At 42.7% G+C, this 21,970-nt stretch overlaps 1 protein-coding gene across 1 annotated transcript; it reads right to left on the bottom strand.

The window, feature by feature from the left end:
• Positions 1–8,440: 8,440 nt before the first annotated feature.
• Positions 8,441–17,768, bottom strand: CUNH10orf53 (chromosome unknown C10orf53 homolog). The gene is given in 3 exon segments (XM_029244751.1): positions 8,441–8,505; positions 9,160–9,279; positions 17,672–17,768. Coding segments are annotated over 3 exon segments (282 nt in total).
• Positions 17,769–21,970: the final 4,202 nt, after the last annotated feature.

Genomic DNA, 21,970 nt, shown 5'->3' with positions numbered 1-21,970 from the left:
GACTAGAGAAGGGAGCCCACCAGGCTGTTGGGAGAGACAGGGATGAGGAAAGGTGAGGAGCCTTTTGAGTCAGGCAGCATTTACCAGGTGAAGTAGGGCATGACAGGAGTGCAAAGGCTTATAGACCGGGAGGGCCTGGTCTGGTCACTTAGGGCTGTGGAGCGGACAGTGGGCAAGTGGAGAGGTGAGTGAGGCCTATATCATAAAGGACTCTGATGCCCGGCTGAAGAGTTTAGGTTTTATCCTGAAGCCATGTAGGGATGTTTCAGTCTGGGTTCAAGCTGTGAGCCACAGAGCTGACTCTGGCTGAGACAGATTCAAAAGAAAATGTGAGAGGGGAAGCCAGGGAGCTCAAAGAATTGTCAGGAAGTCTGGGAACGCAGGCTGGACTAAAAACAGGGACAAGGGGACTTCCCTGGTGGCGCAGTGGTTAAGAATCCACCTGCCAATGCAGGGGACACGGGTTCGAGCCCTTGTCGGGGAAGATCCCACATGCCGCAGAGCAACTAAGCCTGTGTGCCACAACTACTGAGCCTGCGCTCTAGAGCCAGTGAGCCACAACTACGAGCCTGCGTGCTGCAACTACTGAAGCCCGCACACCTAGAGCCTGTGCTCTGCAACGAGAGAAGCGACCGCAATGAGAAGCCCGCGCACCACAACGAAGAGTAGCCCCTGCTCACCGCAACTAGAGAAAGCCCGTGCACAGCAACGAAGACCCAACACAGCCAAAAATGAATTAAAAAATAAATTTATAAAGAAAAAAGAAAAAACAGGGACAAGGGGAGCCAGAGGAGCACCTCAAGTCACACAACGAAACAGGCCTGGGAGGACCCCGTGGCTGTGGCTGCTGAAATGGCAGCCTGTACCACGTGCCTTATTGGATGCTGGATGCTGTGGTTGGCATGACTGCCTGGATGACTCCAGAAACTGGGCTAGCTGCCGCAGCTGGAGCCACAGAACACCTTATCCGTTCTCTCTTCATCCTTGTGCCAAGAGCTCTAGAGTCAAGGTCTGGGGAAGGTGCATCCAACTGCCCAAGTGTGAATTCCTTGCCCATGTCAACACTCGGCTTCCACCAGGGCCCATATGCGGAGAGACCCCCAAGCACACCATGATGATGGACAGCCAAAAAAAATCCCACAAAGTATGCACAGGGAAGAAACAGGGTCTGATTTATACTTTAGAAAGATTATTTCAGCAGCAATGTAGAGTGGTTTTCAGGAGGAGATAATGGAGACAGAATAACAAGATAAGAATCTAGTGAAATAGTCTAGGCGAGAGATGTTGAAATCCCAAACTAGGGCAGAAGCACTGGCATTGTTGAGGAAAGGACAGATTAGCGGTGTTTCAGGAGCAGAAACAAGCGAAGATGTTAAAAGGGTAACTGGCTGTCTCCAAGTTTCCAAATTAAGTAGGTTATTGATCATAACTTTAATTATCGAGAGGAATACAGTTGGAGAGATAGAGTTGGGGAGCAGATGTGTTAGGTCTACTGCAGGCTGTCTATGGACATCCCGTTGGAGATGTTCAGGAGACGTGGGACAACTATTTGTTTTTGTTTTTGTTTTAGCTACTCAGCTTCTATTTATTCTGGAAACAGATCCTCTATTTTCTTTTTGGGAAACTAACCTCTCTCCCACACAGTCCTTTTGGTTCCAATAGGATTGAGTCCCCCTCCTCTCAGTTCCAGAAGTGAGCATGACCAACCCAAGTCACAGTGATTGATTCAGAATTGGACACAGGACTCAACCTGAGCCAATGAGAGTCAAGCCCTGGGGCTTTTGCTGGCACATTTGGGAAGGTAAAGTTTTCTTCCTGCTAGGGCTGCTATGCTAGTGAAAGGTCAGCCTGAAGCAGCTTGGGTCCGCTTGCATGAGAATGAAGCCAATTCCAAGAGATGGAGACAGAGTCTGCTGTCACTGATTGAGCACTTGTATCCAACAAAGCTTGAATCTGTACATGTAGTTTTCAGTTAGATGAACCAATGTACTTCCTATTTTCTTAAGCCAACTGTATTTGGCTTAAGACATTTGAAGGTAAAATTTCCTGACTAGACCACTGGGATTTGGCATCTGGCACTTAGCAAAGAAATCAGGACTGGGAAAGGTGTTGGGCAATTATAGCTGAAGCTGTGGATGTGACCTTAGAGAGTGAAGGGAGAAGAGGACCATGGACAGAATCATGGGGTGAGCCAATATGTGGGCGCTGGTACAGAAATACATTTAGAAACACTTGTAAATACCTTCGCAGTTATAAACAAACGAACAAGTAATACTAGGATCCTTGTTATAAAGTGCTAATGCTTGTAGCAAATTGAGAAAAGTTTTAAGACAGTTAAAAACACCACGCTAGTTTTGTTTTTTTGTTTTTTATTTCTACAAAAAACTACTGAGACATGATTAGATGTTTTGGAAGCATTTTTCAAAACCAGGGAAAATAGATGTTTCTCTAAGGACAGTTCCCAGGAAGGCATACACTATTCAAATGCCACTGGGCTGCCTGGCATTAGTGCCAGCCCCCTCCACACCAGAAAGTACAGTAATCAACAAGTAGTTTGGGATATTTTCCCGTTGTGAATTGTGGTCTTTAGTTCATTTAATCCATTTCCCCAGTGATGCTGAATTCCTACTGAATATTTAAACGACTGGAACATTTTAAAGACAAGAATCAGTCAAGCCTTGGAGCCAGATCACCGGCTGCTCTGAGCCTCCTTTGGTGTTATTTAGGCTCTTACTTAATTTTGGTGAGCTTTGAAATTCGTGGCACAAGCCTGGTTTATTTTATATGGCACTTTAACTAGATTATTGTTGTCACCCATTGTTGTTGAAGTAGACTCAAAGGAGGTCGGTTTGGGGAAAATTACAAAAATCGCTCGAGTCTCATTCCAGCAATGGGAGGGGGTGGAGCTGGAATGCTTAGGTTTAGGATGAGGGTTTAGCCCATAGAGGAGGGTTCAGCTTCCAGACTCAGCCACCTCTCAGCTCTGTGAGAGAGCCTGGTTGAGTCCCTCACCTCCTCTGAGACTCAGTCTTCCCACCCAGTAAGAGAAAATACTGTGAAGGGCTGTATAAGAGTCTTTTGAGGATGAGATGAGATCCAGGTACATCAGGAGGTCAGAACAGTGTATGGCAGTTAGCAAGGGCTCAATAATTGATACATGTCAGTAAAGGAGCTCAGTTTTTGCCTTTTCTTATTTTTTATCGTATACTAATAAAACAGCAAGTACTCATTTTTAAAAAAATCAAATAACATAGAAGTATATAAAGTAAAAAGGAAAGTTCCCCTCCTATCTATTTGCCTTGATCGCAGGCGACCCTGGGCAAGATTCCTGACATATTTTTACTTGTGCAAATGTGTACACACACTATACACAGACCGCACAATTGTTCACATGTATATGATGCGGACATCTTTACAAAACCAGCACCTATAGATAGATATAGATAGTATCTCATTCTTTTTAAAGTTGTTCAAATAGTTCGGAGAGAGGAGGTAACTGACTTTTGTTGGTAACGGTTTTATATGTGTATAATTCACATGTCATACAATTCACTCATTTTAAAGTGTACAATTCAATTGTTTTTGGTATATTCACGGACTTGTATAGCCATCACCACAATCAATTACAGGACATTTTCATCATGTCAAAAAGAAGCCCCATAGTCTATCAGCCCTTCAATTCTCCACCCACTTAGCCCCCCGAGTCCGATGCAACCATTAACCTGCTTTCTACCTCTATTTGCTTATTTGGACATTTCATACAAATTGAATCATATAATATGTGGTATTTTATAATTGGCTTACTTCACTTAGCAATAAATGTTTTGAAGTTTCTTCCAAGTTGTAGCATGTACCAGTACTTCATTCCTTTTTATGACCAAACAATATTCCATTGTATGGATACATCACATTTTGTTTATCCACTTATCAGTTGATGGACATTTGGGTTGTTTCCAACTTTTGGCTATTATGAGTAAATGTTATGAATATTCATGTGCAACTTTTTTGTCAACATATGTTTTCATTGCTCTTGGGAGAGGAATTGCTGGGTAACTCTGTGTTTTAATTTTTTAGGAACTGTTTTCCAAAGTAGCTGCACCACTTTACTTTCCCACCAACAGTGTATGAGGGTTCTGATTTCTCTATATCCTTACCAAAACTTGTTGACTTTTTGATAATAGCCACCCTAATGCGTGTGAATGATACTTCACTGTAGTTTTGATTTCCATTTCCCTGATGACTAATGGTGTTGAGTATCTTTTCATATGCTTGTGTCAGCCATTTGTATATCTTTGAAGAGATGTCTATTCAGATCCTTTCTCCATTTTAAAATTGGGTTACTTGGTTTCTTTTATTATTGAATTGTAAGAATTCTGTATGTGTTCTAGATACGTGTTTTTGGTGTCATATCTAAGAAACCATTGCCTTATCCAGGGTCATGTGGGTTTACCCTTGTGTTTTCTTCTAAGAGTTTTATAGTTTTGGCTCTTACATATGTGTCTTTCATCTATTTTGAGTTATTTTTGTATACAGTGTGAAGTCAGGATCAAACTTCATTCTTTTGCTTGTGCTGTCCTGTTGTCCCAGCACCATCTCTTGAGGTAACTAATTTTTGGATCTTCCTCCATATACTGAATTCTCTCTTTAGTTCAGAGAGTCTTTCAGTTGATTCTTGTTTCTTGTGTTGTCAACAGCCCTCTGCTCTGCTGTGATCTGGTTTCTCTGTCAGTCTAAACCCGACTGCTTTATTTTTAAAATGTTATTTATGTGATTTTTATTTAATGTTATTATATAATAAAATATATACAAATTTAAATTTAAATACAAATTTAAAAGGTAAAAAGGGTGTCTAGTGAAGCAGTCTGCCTCTCACTGCTGTCCCTCTGCTACCCCAAGCGTGTTTCTTGGTATTTTATGCAGATTCAATGTATATACATATATTCTTTCTCTTTTTTTTTCACAAATTGTAATGGTATGTACTTTTCTGAGCCATATTTTTCATGCTTCTTTGGACTTAAGTAACATATCTTGGTGACTGTTTCATAACAGTGCTCCAAAAATATCTCTTGGTCTTTTTACAGGATGCACAGGTTTCCACTGCTTGAATGAACTGTGGTTTATTTAACCGATCCCTTGTTAGTGGATATGAGGCAGCTTCCAATCTTTTCTTATTACAAGACATGCTGTAAAGAATTTTTGTACATGTAGAAATTTGTATTTGCAGATGTATATCTTCAGGATAAGAGGAATCTATTGAATCAAAAGATATATGGTTTGGGCTTCCCTGGTGGTGCAGTGGTTGAGAGTCCGCTTGCCGATGCAGAGAACACGGGTTCGCGCCCCGGTCCGGGAGGATCCCACATGCCGCGGAGCGGCTGGGCCCGTGAGCCATGGCCGCTGAGCTTGCGCGTCCGGAGCCTGTGCTCCGCAACGGGAGAGGCCGCGACAGTGAGAGGCCCGTGTACCGCAAAAAAAAAAAAAAAAAAAAAAAAGATATATGGTTTAAATTTTTGACAAATATTGCCAGATACCTCTGCAGACATTTTATCAATTTACACTGCTGCCAGCAACGCATGAGTGTCTATTTCCCACATCCTTGCCAACATGGAATGCTATCTCATTTTTTTGATTTAATATCTCAGTTTTGATTTGCATTGATCTTATTATGAGTGAGGTTAAACATCTTTTCCTTGTTAAGGACCATTTATATTTCCTTTTTTTTTTTTTTTTTTTTTTTTTGCGGTACGCGGGCCTCTCACTGTTGCGGCCTCTCCCGTTGCGGAGCACAGGCTCCGGACGCGCAGGCTCAGCGGCCATGGCTCACGGGCCCAGCCGCTCCGCGGCATGTGGGATCTTCCCGGACCGGGGCACGAACCCGTGTCCCCTGCATCGGCAGGCGGACTCTCAACCACTGCGCCACCAGGGAAGCCCCAGGGAGATATCTTTTTAAGAAGACGTAAGACAGAGGGAAGCAGAGGAGAAGGATGAGGGCATGTTTCTGTAGACCAAAAAATGATTACATTTCCAAACACAAAGCTCTTCTTAATCAATGACAGAGAAGAGCTAGGTTATATAGACAGATGACCTCTGCTGAATTCTTGATTTTATTTTAAATGTTTATTTGAAAAATACCCCCCTCCCGGACAAACACACACACACACACACACACACACACACTCTCTCTCACACTCATATGCAAAGTAAAAATCAATTCCACCAATGAGAACATTTACGAAAAGGAAGAAATGATAGTCCTGCAGGCCTCCTCCCTCCACTCACCCCACCCACCTCTCCAAACCTACAGCCCAGAGGTAACCCTGGGGCTTTTTCCAGTAGCGCTGATTCATACATCATTTCATTCTGATCTAACTTGGAACACAGCACCCTGGGCACAGGATCTCCCAGAAGCTTTCTGCACTTGGTTTTTTCGTAGAACCGTGTGCAACCTCCCCTTACCAGCCCTTCTGCTCTGGCCGTGGAGGAAAGGAGAGCAGGTTGGGTGTATGGGGGCGCTGTTCTGAGACAAAATACAGGCCAGGGTGGAGGGTGTGTCAGAGGAGGGCAAGGTGGCTGCAGGGTGGACCCTTTGTACCGGTTAACACTGGGGTCCTGGAGCCTGAGGAGCTGAAGTTACAGCACCAAATGTAGATGGGAAAGCCTGCAATTTTATATCCCAGCAGAAAAGCTTTTGTCAATGAAAGTAGGAAGCACCATTCAAGCAGGAAGAAATTTCCCTGGTTCAAGATAGAATGCTTAGACAGTCAGCAAATGTTTTGGTCACATGGGAACAGGTTCAACATAAAAGGTTATGTTTAAAAAAAAGATATGTAATTGGATACATACGGCATGATCCCAAATTGGTGAAATCCATTTCTATGTATGTCTAGCTCTTAATGAACATTCAGATATAAATGAAAGAAACCCCAACTGAAATAAACCAAAATGTTATCAAATTTATACTTTATCTTTACCCGTACTTTTTCATTTTACTGTAATGAAAATGTACTTCTTTTGTAGTGAAATGTTTGTATGAAAGCAAATAATAACTTAAATTGATCTTTGAGAAAAAGGGACTAAATCCAGGGTTACTAAAAACGTGTGAAAACCGGCACCAGACACCGGGAAGAAGATTTGTTTTTAGCCTCAGGTTCTCAGCAAAGATGATTAAATATTTCCAGCATCCTAAGTGATTCATAATCTCTGAATGAAATCTGATAAAGTGGAACTTGGGCTGAAAATGAAAATTCTATCCCCTATTTCATCACGTGTGGGAAAGAACTTGGCCAAGTGGTTTCATGGAGCACCAGATGCCTTTGCAGTTCTGGGGCGCAGGGGGGTTTGAGGTTCCCTGGAGCAAAGGGAAGGATGGCTCCCCAGGTGCAGTGAGGCTGCAGGGAGCAGGGTGGCCCCGCATCCCTGCGGGCTGTGCACCCAGAGCCGGCCGCTGCCTGTCACAGGCCCTGCAAGCCCTTCTCTTTCAACACGGCGCCTGGAGTCTTCTGTAAAGGAATCCGGCTTTCTTCTGTGATGCCTTCTTACCATGACCTCACGGTTAGCATCATTAGGTGAATATCTGCCTTTCTCCCCTCTCCTTCACTCTACAGCTAAGAATGCACGCTACAGTTTGGTGCAAAGATCCTGAAAAGAAAATGAACGTCATTTTGACATGGCTGAGGTTGACACTGACCACAGCTAAAACCCTTTTTAACCTCCGCTGGCTGTGTTTTCCTCCAAGTGAGACAGGGAGCCACTTTCCCCTTCTGTCCCGGCCTCTTTCGGGCCCTCTTCAGACCAGCCTGTTGGATTGGCTAATGCAAAAGAAGGCAGATCATTTTCTTGTGATCTGGAAAATAAATAAAGATTTATTTGAAAGAAAATAAATGAAGATTTGTCGTTAGGTAATTATATATTACAATGTTAAATAAATATTATTCTATTGGGAGCAAGAAGTAAACCTGTAGGAATAGGCAGGTTTCCAAATACTGACATTAACTTCTGGTTCAGATTTTCAAAGCCCACTATTCTCCCTCCCACCATCCCCCTCTTGCCTTATCCTTAATTCTACCTCTTCCTAGCTCTTCACTGCTATACAGTGGAATCTCTGATGCTTCTGGCAACTTTGCGTTATTAGCAAGGGATGGCGCTTTGTTATTAGATTGCATTTTATTTCCTTCAAGCTCAATGTGTACCTGATATTGGAGGGCTCTCCCTATGGGTTGAGATTGAGAGATGCTGCAAATGGTGTGGTTTTATTACTTTTGCGGGCCCCGTTTCCTTGCAGCCAGGTGAGAAACCTGGCTGTGCAGGCTGAAGGACAGGGTGTGTTGCCTTGCCTGAGCCCAGCATCCATAGCCCGGAATGGCGGCTTTTGCTTGTACTGCAGAATGGCGGGAGGCACCTGCTCTTCTGCTGACTTCAGATGCCTGTTCCAATGAAGAGATCAGTAGGCATTTAGTACAGCTCTCCTGGCCTCTTTGCACCGTGGGTCTAGTTTACCATCGCCTCCTAGGGAAATAGGTATAATTTTCTTTTAGCCAGCTTTATATACAATGTCATGTCATATAAGACAAACATACGGCTTCCACTAGGAGAGCATTTCCAAAGGTCCCAGCCTTTGTAGAGTATTAGTGGATTGGGAAAGCTTTTACTTTGAGCACACAGTGAGGCATGCATGATGCCAGCCTGCTGAGCCAGAAGCTCTCTGAGGCAAAGAAATCCATAGAACGTAGCTGGTGATGCCGTACACTGCCGGCATATCAACCCTGATTGTCTTAGCTAGCCTAGATAGAATGATCAAACAGAACAAAAACCGTTTTCAAGGTAAATAATAATAAAACACACATTCTGAAAATGAAAAACTACTAAACAACCTATTCTCCCTAAATTTGCACAGTCCCATTTGATGTCTAGAGCTAAAACTTCATTTTCTTTCCATCCCTCTTCTGTTTCCAGTGTCCTGGGAAGAAGCCCAGAGCATCAAGCACTTTACTGTGTATGGTTTAGGATGTGCTCATTCATGTGCCACAGAGCATGGGGCTTTGAGTAAGAATTTAAAACTCAGAAAGAAACCCAATTTGAATATGGGCAGGACACATCGACCACTTCAACTAGAAATGGAAATGCCCCAGAGAAGGCAAAATGCTGGTGGGAAGGGCTTACCAAACTCCAAGTCTTTGATGTTGCAGTGGAAGACAACTTCTCCATTCACCACGAGTTCCACCACATTCCAGTCTTCTATCTTCTCTAGGATGGCCTGGTGTCCATTTTTAGCCAACACAGCTGGAAAAGATGGGGAAGGATGTGGGTGCCACGGGGACAGATGAACCTGATATGCAGGTGTCTTCATGGATGGCAGCGACTGGTCTGCTCTCCAGTTGTTCATGGCTGTAACTCAACATCCCTGGTGGGTGCCCACCTGGTACTGGTCCCGATGTGTCCTCCCCTTTGCTGGGAAGCACAGCCAGAGACCTGAAAAATTTGGTTTTGGTTGTGATTTGCCCCAGAGCCATATGATCAGTGAAAATATGAGCTTTCTCTAGGAATAGTTTTGAGCCTTTCTTATAGAGGTGATGCTCAGTGTTGGAGGGGATATACAGAATTAGGTAAAGTCTTACCCTGATGATGGAAATATAAACTGGTCACCTTTCTGGAGGGCAGTTTGGAAGTCCATACCAAAAGCTTCAAATGCCTCACAAAAATTAGAATTAAAAAATGATTCTAATCTCTGGCCCAGGAAATTGCACTTATAAGAAAGCTCCCTAAGGAAAAAATCAGAAATACAGACTTTTGCAACAAGGCAGACTTTTGCAACAAGATATGCCTTTCTGTACTATTATAATAGCAAAATACTGTGAATAACTTACATGCCCAATAATAAGAAGATGGTCAAGTAAATGGTGGCAAATGCATATGATGGGATTTTATTTGGACATTTCAAAAATGTTTATAAATTTTTAATAGCAAGAAAAATATTTGTAATATAAGCAAAAAATCAGGGTACATGTATAATATATATTAAAATGTGTATTCAGGGACTTCCCTGGTGGCCCAGTGGTTAAGAATCCACCTGCCAATGCAGGGGACACGGGTTTGATCCCTGGTCTGGGAAGATCCCATGTGCTGCGGAGCAACTAAGCTCGTGCGATACAACTACCAAAGCCAGTGCGCTCTAGAGCCCACGCGCCACAACTACTGAGCTTGTGCTCCTAGAGCCCGTGCTCTGCCACAAGAGAAGTCACTTTAATGAGAAGCATGTGCACCTCAATGAAGAGTAGCCCTTGCTCACTGCAGCTAGAGAAAGCCCGCACACAGCAATGAAGACCCAGCGCAGCCTAAATCAATCAATCAATAAAAATATGTATTCAGTGCAATTAATGTGTATATATTAGGAAAAAAGAAAATATCCAGTGATTATCTCTCTGTGGTGAGATTATGAGAAACTTAAAAAAATTCTTTTAGCATATTCTAGATTTTCTATAAAAATCAGGGAAAAAAATTTTTTTAAAGCTAATGGACTAAATTTTTATTCTCTCCTTTGGAATCTGCATTTTAGTTATTACTTACATTCAACAGCTCCTTTCCTAGAGATCAGCTATGGGAAAATTGTTAAATTTATTCTCTATTGTGGAAATGCAAGGGTATATGGGTTTAGGAGAAATGATGTGCATGGAACAGCCTGGAGCTCTGTTTTCTCCAACACATTTCTCCCCACGTTTCCTGATATGTTCACCCTATAACCTCAGTGTTAGGGTTGGTTCACTAAATCACCACCTTTGGCAGTCTTCACTCGTTGGTGAGAATTGTGGTTAGAATGGAAAGAGAAATCAGATGGTGGGCATGTTTTTTAAAGTCTTAGCATTTCAATCAGTCCTATGTGGAGAAAAGCAAACAGCTATGCCAGTTAATTGCATTTAATTACAGAGACAATTGCTGTTTCAAAATGTTGCCATGTCCACTTCTTCTCTTTCAATCAGTTCAAGAACATCCAGCCCCAACTGTGAACATTTTAATTGCGTGATTTTAATTTCACTTCTGGAAAGGAACTTCAAAAAGCAGCTCAGCGAGGATCTCCATTAACAAGATAGTGCTCCTTGGGTACCCAGTGGTGGCCCTAATTGTCCCTGTGACTGACTGCTAACACCTCTCTCTACGGAACACCGGCATCTTTTTCTTTGACATATTTATGTTATTGTATCCTATTTAAGTGTCTTGTTCTTAACCATCTTTAGGGGAAGGCCCTCAGTTTGGACCAGTGACTTGTTTAAATGAAGCAGTCCACCCGGTTTGGAATGGCCAGTGAATCGTCCAGGGAGGCATGAAGGCAGTTTGTGGGCAGAGATTTCTGGGGATCAGATACTCCCCCAGCAGCACCCCCTCTGGAGAGGGGAGTTATAGCCAGAGAGGGAAAAGCTGCAAGCTGGTAGGTAGGAGGCAATTTGGCCTCCATGACCTTGGCTTTGCATTGTCTGAAGACGCTCCTGGGACATGTACTCAATTTGATTGGGAGAAATCAGGAACAAAACAGCTTCTCCATGCCCATCTTACACCCCACCTCTGGGAGCAAGGTGCTACCTCTATTCTGATAACACATAATACCAGCTTCTCTAAATCCTGGGGGTTCTGGAGAGAAGGGGTGCAGGTTCCACCTGGGGCCGGTCCCTGTGACCGGGAGTGTAAAGGAGGAGGGGCTCTGTAGAAGGAGGAGGGGCTCTGTAGAAGGAGGAGGGGCTCTGTAGAAGGAGTGTAAGGGAGGAGGGGCTCTGTAGAAGGAGACCCGGGGAAGGTGTGTACCCCACAGCCTGCTATGGCCCTTTCCCTGCAGAGCACATCTCACCAAGCCTCATGTAACATCTGCATTTGGGGTTTGTTTTATGAGAACAGCACTCTTTCGTGGCAAGCTTTACCTAAGAAATAGGGTTTAATCCACCGAATAACCCATCCTATGGAGGTGGCGGCAGTGCCAAAAATGGGAGTATGCCTCAACATCTGAGCAAATGAAGTCCCACAGGAAGAAATCCTCCTCAACAGAGCATGTCAGTCCTCATTTTGCCTTACAAAGCCCCGTGTCTCCTTCGCTGGCCACAGTCCATCCTCCCCCCCCCCCCCCACCCCGGGCTTGGTGTTAATACAGCTTGTTGAATAAACAAGCTCCTAATGGCGCTGGGCACCTCCAACGACTCTTTTGGACCCTGAGTGACGTAAATCTGAGTCTTATTAAAGCGATAAGCCACCTCTGAGACTACTTCATCTACTCATCCTCAGGATGCCTGTCCCCTTCTCACCACTCCAGGATGTGTTGAGTCCAGATGCAGGGCGGCCAGTGAAGGCTTAAGGGATCAAACTCGGAGAAGCACCAGAATTCCTGCAGCTCATCCAAATGCCACCTCTCTATATGGAGGACACATTTTTTTCCTATGAGCTGCTATGGGTTGTCTATTCAAAGAAAGGTCAGATAAATATACTCCATGCAACAAAGTCTTTGCAAAGGCAGTGGCTAAACTCCAGCATAAATCAACCAGAATCTGTAAGGCCACCCGCAGAAAACCTGACTCTTTGAAGTGGCATCTCATTCTTCAAGGGGGATCTGGGTGAACTGGAGGGTTATAGAAAAGCCTCCCTCTTCTCAGTACTGGTGGAATTGTGTGTCACCTGCAAATGATTTACATGTTCCTGGTTAGGAAGTCAAGGCAAACAGACAGGCATCTCCCCCTCCTCTGCTCGGCACAGATGCAAAGCCAATGACTATTAACGTGTGTAGCTAACGCATAGCTAGGGACAGGAGGATGGTACACAGAGCAACTCAGCTAAATAAGGATGGATTCTATTCTTATGAGTCTTTTCCTTTTTAGCAGGTCATTTGGCAGACTTAAGTACAGCAGGCAAGGCACAACCATGGCGAGGGAAATTAACACTTCTTGTTAAGCATTAGTTAGTTTAATTTCATCAGTATTGAGGCCATAGTCAGGACATTTTTGCTAAGCTATTATAATTCATGGGTAATAAAGAAAGAAATAAACTTTTCAGATTGCTTAAGGCATGGTAAATTCAGGAGAGATCAGGCATATTTCCAAAGCCAGCAGGGTTTCGGGAAATGATAAAAGGGCTATGATTTTTAAAGAAATGCACAGAACTCAGAGGCAGATTTTACAAATGAGAGCCTGCAAATGCACCACTCTGCGCTTGGTGTGATGTTAGTTGGGTCTAAAATGATGGGGGGAGTGTTGAACAGAGAAAGGGGAGCAGATGCTCCCTGCTTTGCTTCTGTTAACACCCCAGCATTTGTCACCAGCCCTCAGTAAATGTTGGCTGCCAGTATTATATGAACTACCATTCAGGGATATACAAAGCTAACTTTAAAAATCAACCACCTGCTGATACCTTGCAATACTCAAGTCTCCTTCAATCATAAAAATTCTCCCCTTGATCCTCTTAAAATACGCCTTCCCCTCCCCTACTGTGGGAAGAGCTGCCTGGGCTCTTTATTTCCTCATGTCTACCACTCCTTTACCTCCTGCAGTTGGAGCCTCTGCCCACCTTCTCCTGAACTTGCATCGTCAGAGGCGAAGACCCATTAGCACATTCAGTGGCTCACCCAGGTCTCCCCCACCCTTCCAGCAGATTCACGCGCTGACCTATCTCCTTTCTTGCTTCTTAAAACACTTGTGCTGGTAAAAGCATATTTTAAACTCGAAAACTTTATCAGATTATAAATGTCATGCAGACTGATGAGTTCTTAAAAACCTTAAAAATTACAGAAAAGTAAAGGACACAGATTTAAAAATCGCCTATAATTCTTCCCCTCCCCCTCCTTTTGTCTTTTTCAGTGGAAGTGAGATCATAGTGTGCATAAAATTCCGGAATATGCTTTATTCCTTTAACACAATGGCTGTGGCAATCCAGCCCCATCAGTACACACAGATCTGCCGTGTTGCGTTTCATGTGACAGATGTACTGCAATATATCCAGTCATTCCTTTCTCCGGTCGTTTCCAATTTTTCAAGATGACCAAGGAATGCAGAAAACCTTCATGGGCATGTTTCCATGTACATGTGCGAGCTTTTATATATTTATGAAACTGAGAAATGGAGTAGCTGGATTCTACAGTATACAGTTAAATTTTAAGACACTGCCAGGTTGCCCCCCAAAGTTACTGTGCCAACTTCCCCTCCCATCACAGGTCTTTGGGAACACTCTATGTCCTTCATCAACCATGGATTTATCTTTTTCTAGAGATAACTCCTGCTAACAGTTTGGTGCCTATTAGCTATTTTCTTCTTGAAATCCTCATCTCACTTGTCTTCTGTACCTCCAGGTTCTCTCCTACCGTTGCAGCCCTCAGAGGGACCACTGCCCGTGTCCTGTGGTCTGCCTGGTTCTGACTTTCCTTGCTTCTTCCAGTCTCACCTTCTGTGGTTCCAGTGTTCACTCCACGCAGATTCATTTTAACTAGTATTTATCAATCCTTCAGATATGCCAGGCACAGTTCCAGACTCTGGGACAGAGCAGAGAACAGAACAGACAAGAATCCCTGAGCCCCTGAAGCATTCATCCCGGTAGGAGAGAAGGATAACAAGAGAAATAGGTGAAATATATGTTATGTTGGGTACTAATGAGCGCTAGGAAGAAATAAAAGAGGAGGGAAGGGAGATAAGGAAGAGGGAGGCTGAGGGAAGTGTCGACATTGTCGATGGAGATGCTCAAGGAAGACCTGTCTGTGAAGGTGACTTTTGAGAAAGACCTGAAGGCTGAGAGAGTAAAGAGAAAAGACCAGGGACTTCCCTGGTGGCGCATTGGTTAAGAATCTGCCTGCCAATGCAGGGGACACGGGTTCGAGCCCTGGTCCGAGAGGGTAAGTAGCAACAGGGGGAGATGAGGTCAGGGAAGTCATCAGGAGCCTGGCAGGCCACTGTAGGAGCAACCAGAATGTTCTCGGAGGCAAGGGCCATGCTCTGACTCAGGTTTAATGGCATCACCCAGCTTTGAGAACATACTGCATGGGACAAGGTGGTCGCAGGGGCCTCACTGAGGAAGCCAGGGCGGTGATCCAGGCAAGAGATGACTGACGGTGGCTTGGACAAAGAGGCCGAGGGTGGTGGCAGGGAGGTTAAGGCGTGGTTGAATTCTGTCGCGATACTTTGAAGATAGAGTCAACAGAATGTGCTGCTAGACTAGATGGGGAGTGTGAGGGAAAGAGAGTAGAGAAAGATGTCTGCAAGGTTTTTGGCTTGAGTAAGTGAAAGAATGGCACTGCTATGAACCGAGATGGAAAAAATGCAGGAGGGACTGTGAGTATTAGGAGTCTGGTTTAGATATTTTGGACATATTGGTCTGAGATGCCTATTAAGCTTCCCAATGACAATGAGAGGTCCTGACTGCAGATATATGATTTGCAAATCTTTCCTCCCATTCTATAGATTGTCTTTTCACTTTTTTAGTAGTGTCCTTCGATGCACAAAAGTTTTTAACTGTAATGAATTTCAATTGTTCTGTTTTTTGTTTTGTTGCCTATGCTTTTGGTGTTCAAGACATACTGGCCAAATCTAAGGTCATTCAGAATTGCCCCTATGTTTCCTTCTAAGAGTTTTTTAGTTTCTAAATTTAGACCTCTGATCAATTTCGAGTTAATTTTTATATATGGTATAAGGGTCTAACTTCATTCAAAAGATATTCATGTAGATATCCACTTTCCCCAGTACAAATTGTTAAAGAGAATGTTCTTTACGCATTGAGTAGTCCTGACTCTCACGACAAAAGTCAATTGACTGTAAAGGTGATGGTTTACTTCTAGACTCTCGATTCTATTCCATTGGTCTATATACTTATCCTTATGACAGTACCACACTATTTTGATTACTATAACTTTGAGTAAGTTATGAAATCAGCAAGTGTGATACCTCCAACTTTGTTCTTTCTTGAGATTGTTTGGGCTAGTCTCAGTCCCTTGAAATTACCTATGAATTTTAGGATGAGTTTTTCCATTTCTGCAAAAACACCACCATTGAGATTTTGATAGGAATTGCATTGAATCTGTATACTGCTTTGGGAAGTATTGTCATCTTAACAATATTAACTCTTTCAATCCATGCACATGGTATATTTTTCCATTTACTTAGGTTTTCTTTGATTTCTTTTAGCAATTTTTGTAGTTTTCAGTGTATAAGATTTGCACCTCCTTGGTTAGATCTGTTCATATGTGTTTTGTTCTTTTAGATGCTATTGTAAATGGAATTGTTAATTTCCTTTTGAGATGGTTCATTGTTAGTTACAGAATTACAATTGATTTTTGTGTGTTGATATTTTTAAATTAATTAATTACTTTTTGGCTGCATTGGGTCTTCGTTGCTGTGCGTGGGCTTTAGTTGTGGCGAGCGGGGGCTACTCTTTGTTGTGGAGCCCGGGCTGTAGGCACGCAGGCTCAGTAGTTGTCGTGCACGGGCTTAGTTGCTCCGCAGCATGTGGGATCTTCCCAGACCAGGGCTTGAACCCGTGTCCCCTGCATTGGCAGACGGATTCTTAACCACTGCGCCACCAGGGAAGTCCTGTGTGTTGATTTTGTATAGTTAAACTGTGCTGATTTTTTTTATTAGTTCAAACAGTGTTTTTGTAAACTCTAGGGTTTTCTAGCCAGACACTGACTGGATCTGGAGCACAGGCCCCTGAACCTCGCCTCCCATCTCCATCCTCTTAGGGAGTACTGTTACTTTTACTTTAATCCACCACCTCTTTAAGGCTGTCCTGGTCCAAGCTACTATCATCTCTCCCCTGGACCACCACAACCGTCCCTTGTCTCCCTGCTTCCATTCTTCGCCCCCTCTAATCTGTTCTACTCACAGCAGCCACAGTTTCTTTCCCCTGCCTAATACTACACAGCCCTGCAGGATCTGGCCCCTGTCCACCTCTCTAGCCTCATCTTCCCATCAGTTCAACAAATACATAGGTCATTTGTTCATGCTTCCAGCCTTTGCAGATATTAGTCCCCCTACCTGGAATGCTCTTTCTTCCTTTACCTGGTTAGCTTCTCCTCATTCTTTAAAGCTCAACTCAGATGTAATTCAGGCAAGTAAACCTTTCCAGATCTCTGTCCTCTCCCCTCCAATTATGGCCAGTGGCAGGTCCCACTATGATTACGCTCCTGTGTCAGAGCCTTGGCACAGCTGTCAGTTAGCAGTCAACAATGACACAGTCACTTCAAGGACACGTATCATGTCCACCAGTGTGTCCCCTGTACCTGGAAGAGTGTCCAACACATATTACTTGCTCAGTGAAGGTTTGTTGCATGAATGGATGATCAAGGGACAGACTCTCTGCCATTTTTCAGCCACGTACCTTGGAAAAGTCACTTAATATTCCTGCTTCTCAGTTTCCCAATGTGTAAAGCAGGGTATGCAATATTTTCTATCCAGGTAATTTGCATTTACTACCCAGCACCCAGTGGGCTTACGGTGTATGTTTCTTCCTGCTCTAATACTGAGGCAGCAGAAGACAGAGGAAGATGCTAAAACATCCTGCAGCTGTGGGGCTTAGGGCCGACTTTCCAGAGGAAGTGGCACTCGGTCTAGGTCTGAGGAATGAAGGAAGTCTAGGCAGAGGGCACAGCCTGCACAGGTGCTCAGAGGCTGGGGTGTACCTGGGTGCACTCAGCTGGGTGGCCCTTTGGCGCTCAGCTGCCTACCTAGCAGGCCCTCCAAGCGGTAGGTGCAGTGCTCCACTGACAGGCCGACTGAGCTGTACGGCCCCTAGGGCATGATGACCAACGCGTTCCTGGGCATGGCCGGGCCTCCTGCCGGGGTTACGGGGCAATACACGCTGCTAGGCAACTGCTTCTCAGGCCCTTGGGAATGGGCGTGGTCGTGCATGGATGGGCAGGGCCATGAAGGGTGGGCGTGGAGCTCGAAGATCCCCTGCACCCCAAGTCCTCTGCCAAGTGCCTGGCGTAGGGACTGGGGGTGAGGAGTCTCCCTTCTTAAATGCCTGCACCAACTACTGTGTGCCTTCTGCTGGGGTGCAAAAAGGCCACTTGCTCTCGTCACTGGCGCAGCCCGGTAAACACGGAATTTCAACTTGGCACGGCAAGTGTTAATGATAAACAACAACAATAGCCATCGTTTACAGCTAGTTACAGAAAGTATGTGTCAGGCGACAAGCTAAGCACCTTCCATGTTATCTCGTTTAATCATTTTACCGTTTCTATGAAATAGGCTGTAATTTGTATTTACAAAACTGAGCGTCAGAGGTGCCAAGTAACCTTCCCAGGCAAGTCAGGCGTGTAGCATGGATTGGAAACCTTTGTAAGGTTTGCATAGATGTCTTTTTATTGATCTTGCCTGGGGTTTGTTGGGGCTCTTAAAACTTTGAATTTAAATCCTTCACCTGTTTTCGGAAAATTTTGAGCCATTATCTCTTCACATATTGCTAATGTCCCATTTTCTCACTTTTCAGGGACTCCAGTTAAATGTATGCAAGACCTTCTCAGTGTATTCTCACTGTATTCCTGCTGTATTCTTCGCACAGTCTCTTCTCTCCTGTGTTTTTCTCTCTTTCTTTCTTCCGTGCTTCTTTTGGGATTGTATGTATGTGTGTATTCATGGATTGATTGATTGGTTCATTCATTCATTCATTTTTACCTGTAATCCATTTTACTGATTTTTCTGCAGTTGTGTCTTAAATACTATCAAAACCATTAATCTGGTTATTTCAGTTATTTATTTTTCAATTCAAGAATTTTAGTTTGGTCCCTTTTCAAATTTGCTGTGCCACTTTTCATAGAGTTCAGTTTCTTGCCAAGTTTTTCAGTTTGGTTTTATCTTCTTGATCATAGTAAAAATACTTGTTTTATAGTCTGTGTTTGGGAATTCCATTCTCTAGAGACCCCATGTGTCTGTTTCTGTTGTTATTTCTGCTAGTTCCTGTCATTTTGTCTTGTCTCCTAGAGTGCTTGGTTTCCTTTAATTGTGTACTGGACATTGTACTAGAAAAATTATTTGTAGAAATAAGTTGAGGCCAAGAAAGATGTTATTTTCCTCTATAGATGACTTTATTTTTCACTCCTTGCCAGGTCCTGGTGGCACCAGCAACCCAGGATCATCTTAATACAATTTCAGGACTTGAGATTTTCTGAGCCATCCAGATGGCCTGAAACTGGGCTGCAGTCCATGTGGAGGTTGGTTTATTTATATTTTTTCCTCATTTCTGTGGTGCAGTCTTTTTGGATCCTAGCCCAATGAGGATTGTAGATTACCAGGCTTCCCCCCCTTGGTGGTGTTAGACTCCAATTTTTGTTAAGCCTAACTCTGCAAACTCCAAATTGCATCTCATCTTCTAGGTTGCCTATTCAATATCACTAGATAGTTCCAGAGAAAAAGTATCTCCAGTGCTATGCTTACTCTCATCCTCTTCCTGATCTTAATCCAGTTAGCTCTTTTCTTGATTTTCAAGAAGATTTAAAAAAACATATGTGACAGATTTTTAAAGATGTCTTATGTAGGAAGCATAGTCTGAATTAAACTACTCTACCGTTATCAGAAACAGAAGTTCACCCATTGAGAATTTCGCCGGAGTTGCATTGAATCTAGAAATCGATTTGGGGAAAACTGAATCTTTCTGACGCCTTCCTATTTATTATATTGAAATACCTCTCCTTTATTTAGATCTTCTTCAATGTCTTTAAGTATAGTTTATTATTATCTGTGCATGGCTCTGCATGTCTTTTGTTAAATTTATTGCAAGTTTCTATTGTAAGTTGTGTATTTCACACTGTGATTTTATTGCTGTGTAAAATGAAGATGACTTTTATATATTGATTTTATATAAGCTACCTTGACCGTTTCTTATGATTTCTATTAATTGTAGATTCTTTCGAGTTTTCTATGTAGACAATCATATTGTCTACAAACAATGATAATTTTATTTACTTGAGTAAGCCTTTCTTTTTTCCTTCTTATTGGACAGGCTAGAACCTCTAGTGGAATGAAGAATAGAAATGATAATACTGCCTATCGTCTCCTTACCCTGATTTTATTTTAGTTTTATTTTTAAAATATTTATTTATTTATTTATGGCTGCGTCGGGTCTTAGCTGCGGCACGCGGGCTTCTCTCTAGTTGTGGTGCGCGGGCTCTAGAGTGCATGGGCTTAGTTGCCCCACACATGTGGGATCTCAGTTCCCCGACCAGGGGTTGAACCCGGGCCCCCTGCATTGGAAGGCAGATTCTTAACCACTGGACCGCCAGGGAAGTCCCCTTACCCTGATTTTAAAGGATAGAAAACATTTCCAACATTTACCTATTTAGGACGTTGTATATTGTATGTTTTTGTAGATTTTTGTCAAGCTAAGTTCTTTTCTAATTCCATTTTACTATGAGTTTTTTAAAATTATGAATGACTGTTGAATTTTTTGAATGTATTTTAGTGATTTTAATGATTAGAATGATCCTATTATTTTTATTCTTTAGGCTGTTGATGAGTAAATGACATTTAGATATCTTCTAATATTAAAATACTTTGCATTCTTAGATAAACCTGAATTGATCATGGGTGTATTATTTCTTTTATATTCTGTTAGAATTTGTTTGCTAGTATTTCATTTAGGATTTTTGGATATATATGCATGAGTTAAATGGGCCTGTAGTTTTTTTTTTTTTTTTTTTCGGTACGTGGGCCTCTCACTGCTGTGGCCTCTCCCGTTGCGGAGCACAGGCTCCGGACGCGCAGCCTCAGCGGCCATGGCTCACGGGCCCAGCCGCTCCGCGGCATGTGGGATCTTCCCGGACCGGGGCACGAACCCGTGTCCCCTGCATCGGCAGGCGGACTCTCAGCCACTGCGCCACCAGGGAAGCCCGGGCCTGTAGTTTTTCTTTGTATGTCCTAGTCTGGTTTGGATATTAAAGTTACACTGGCTTCAGAGAATAAATAAGGGAGTATAGAAGAAGAGGGACTATCCCTTTATTTATTTTGTATACAACTGAAATGAGTACTTCTTAGAATGTTTGGTAGAACATGTCTATAAAATTTAATGTTCTTGACACCCCCCCTTCTTCCCCCGAGTGGGAAGACTTTAAATTATCACTTTGGTTTAAGATTTATAAGACTATCCAGAAATTTTATTTCTTCTTACATCAGTTTTAGTCAATTATATTTTTCTAGGAATTTTTCTGTTTTTAATCTGTTTTTAAATTTATTGCCATAAAGTGGTTGATGTGTTTTTGTTATCCTTTTATCATCTACTTTATTGTAGTTATGTCAGCTTTTTATTCATATTATTATTTATTTCTGACCTTCTGTTTTTATTTTATTGGTTTTACCAGAGACTTGTCTATTTTGTTAGTCTTTTCAAAGAATCAACTTTTTCTTTATTTAGCTTCTCTATTGTTTTTTGCTTTCTCTTTCACTGAGAGCTGTTTTTATCTTTATTACTTTCTTTGAGTTTACTGTTCCTTCTGCTTTCTTTGAGTCTATTGTTTGGTCCTTTTTTCTTACTTTTAAAGTTACACTTAGCTCATCAATCTTGAGCCTTTCCTCTTTTCTGATGTAAGTATAAATTTCCCTCAAAGCATCGCTTTTGCTGTATCCCAGAGGTTTTGATATGAAGTATCTTTATTATCATCCTGCTCTAAGTATTTTAAAATTTCCATTATTATCTCTTTTTTGACCATGAGTTTTAGAATGGTGTGTTTTCTGGATTTTGTAATATTCTTAGCCATTTTCTCTTTGAATAGTGCTTTCCCCCCACTGTATCTAATCTCTCCTTTGTGAACTTCTATATGTATCTCTCCTGTACTTTTATTTTTTTATAATGTTAAACACATCTATTTCATGGCTTCTCTTTGAGTCATCTCTTTTCTCCAGCCTTTGTGATATTATTCACCTGTTTCTTTTATCCGCTGCTTTCCCTCCTGTGAGCCATCTCTTGTGCTGTTTGTATTTTTTGACTGTGAGCTCATTTTTAATGGAGTGTTTTCCCTCTGGGGGTTTGG

The sequence above is a fragment of the Monodon monoceros genome, unplaced genomic scaffold (genome assembly GCF_005190385.1).
Source record: "Monodon monoceros isolate NGI ecotype Baffin Bay Population unplaced genomic scaffold, NGI_Narwhal_1 Super_Scaffold_4, whole genome shotgun sequence".
NCBI lineage: Eukaryota > Metazoa > Chordata > Mammalia > Artiodactyla > Monodontidae > Monodon > Monodon monoceros.
Note: the sequence above shows the minus strand (reverse complement) of the source record. Positions and strands in the feature narration are given on the sequence as shown.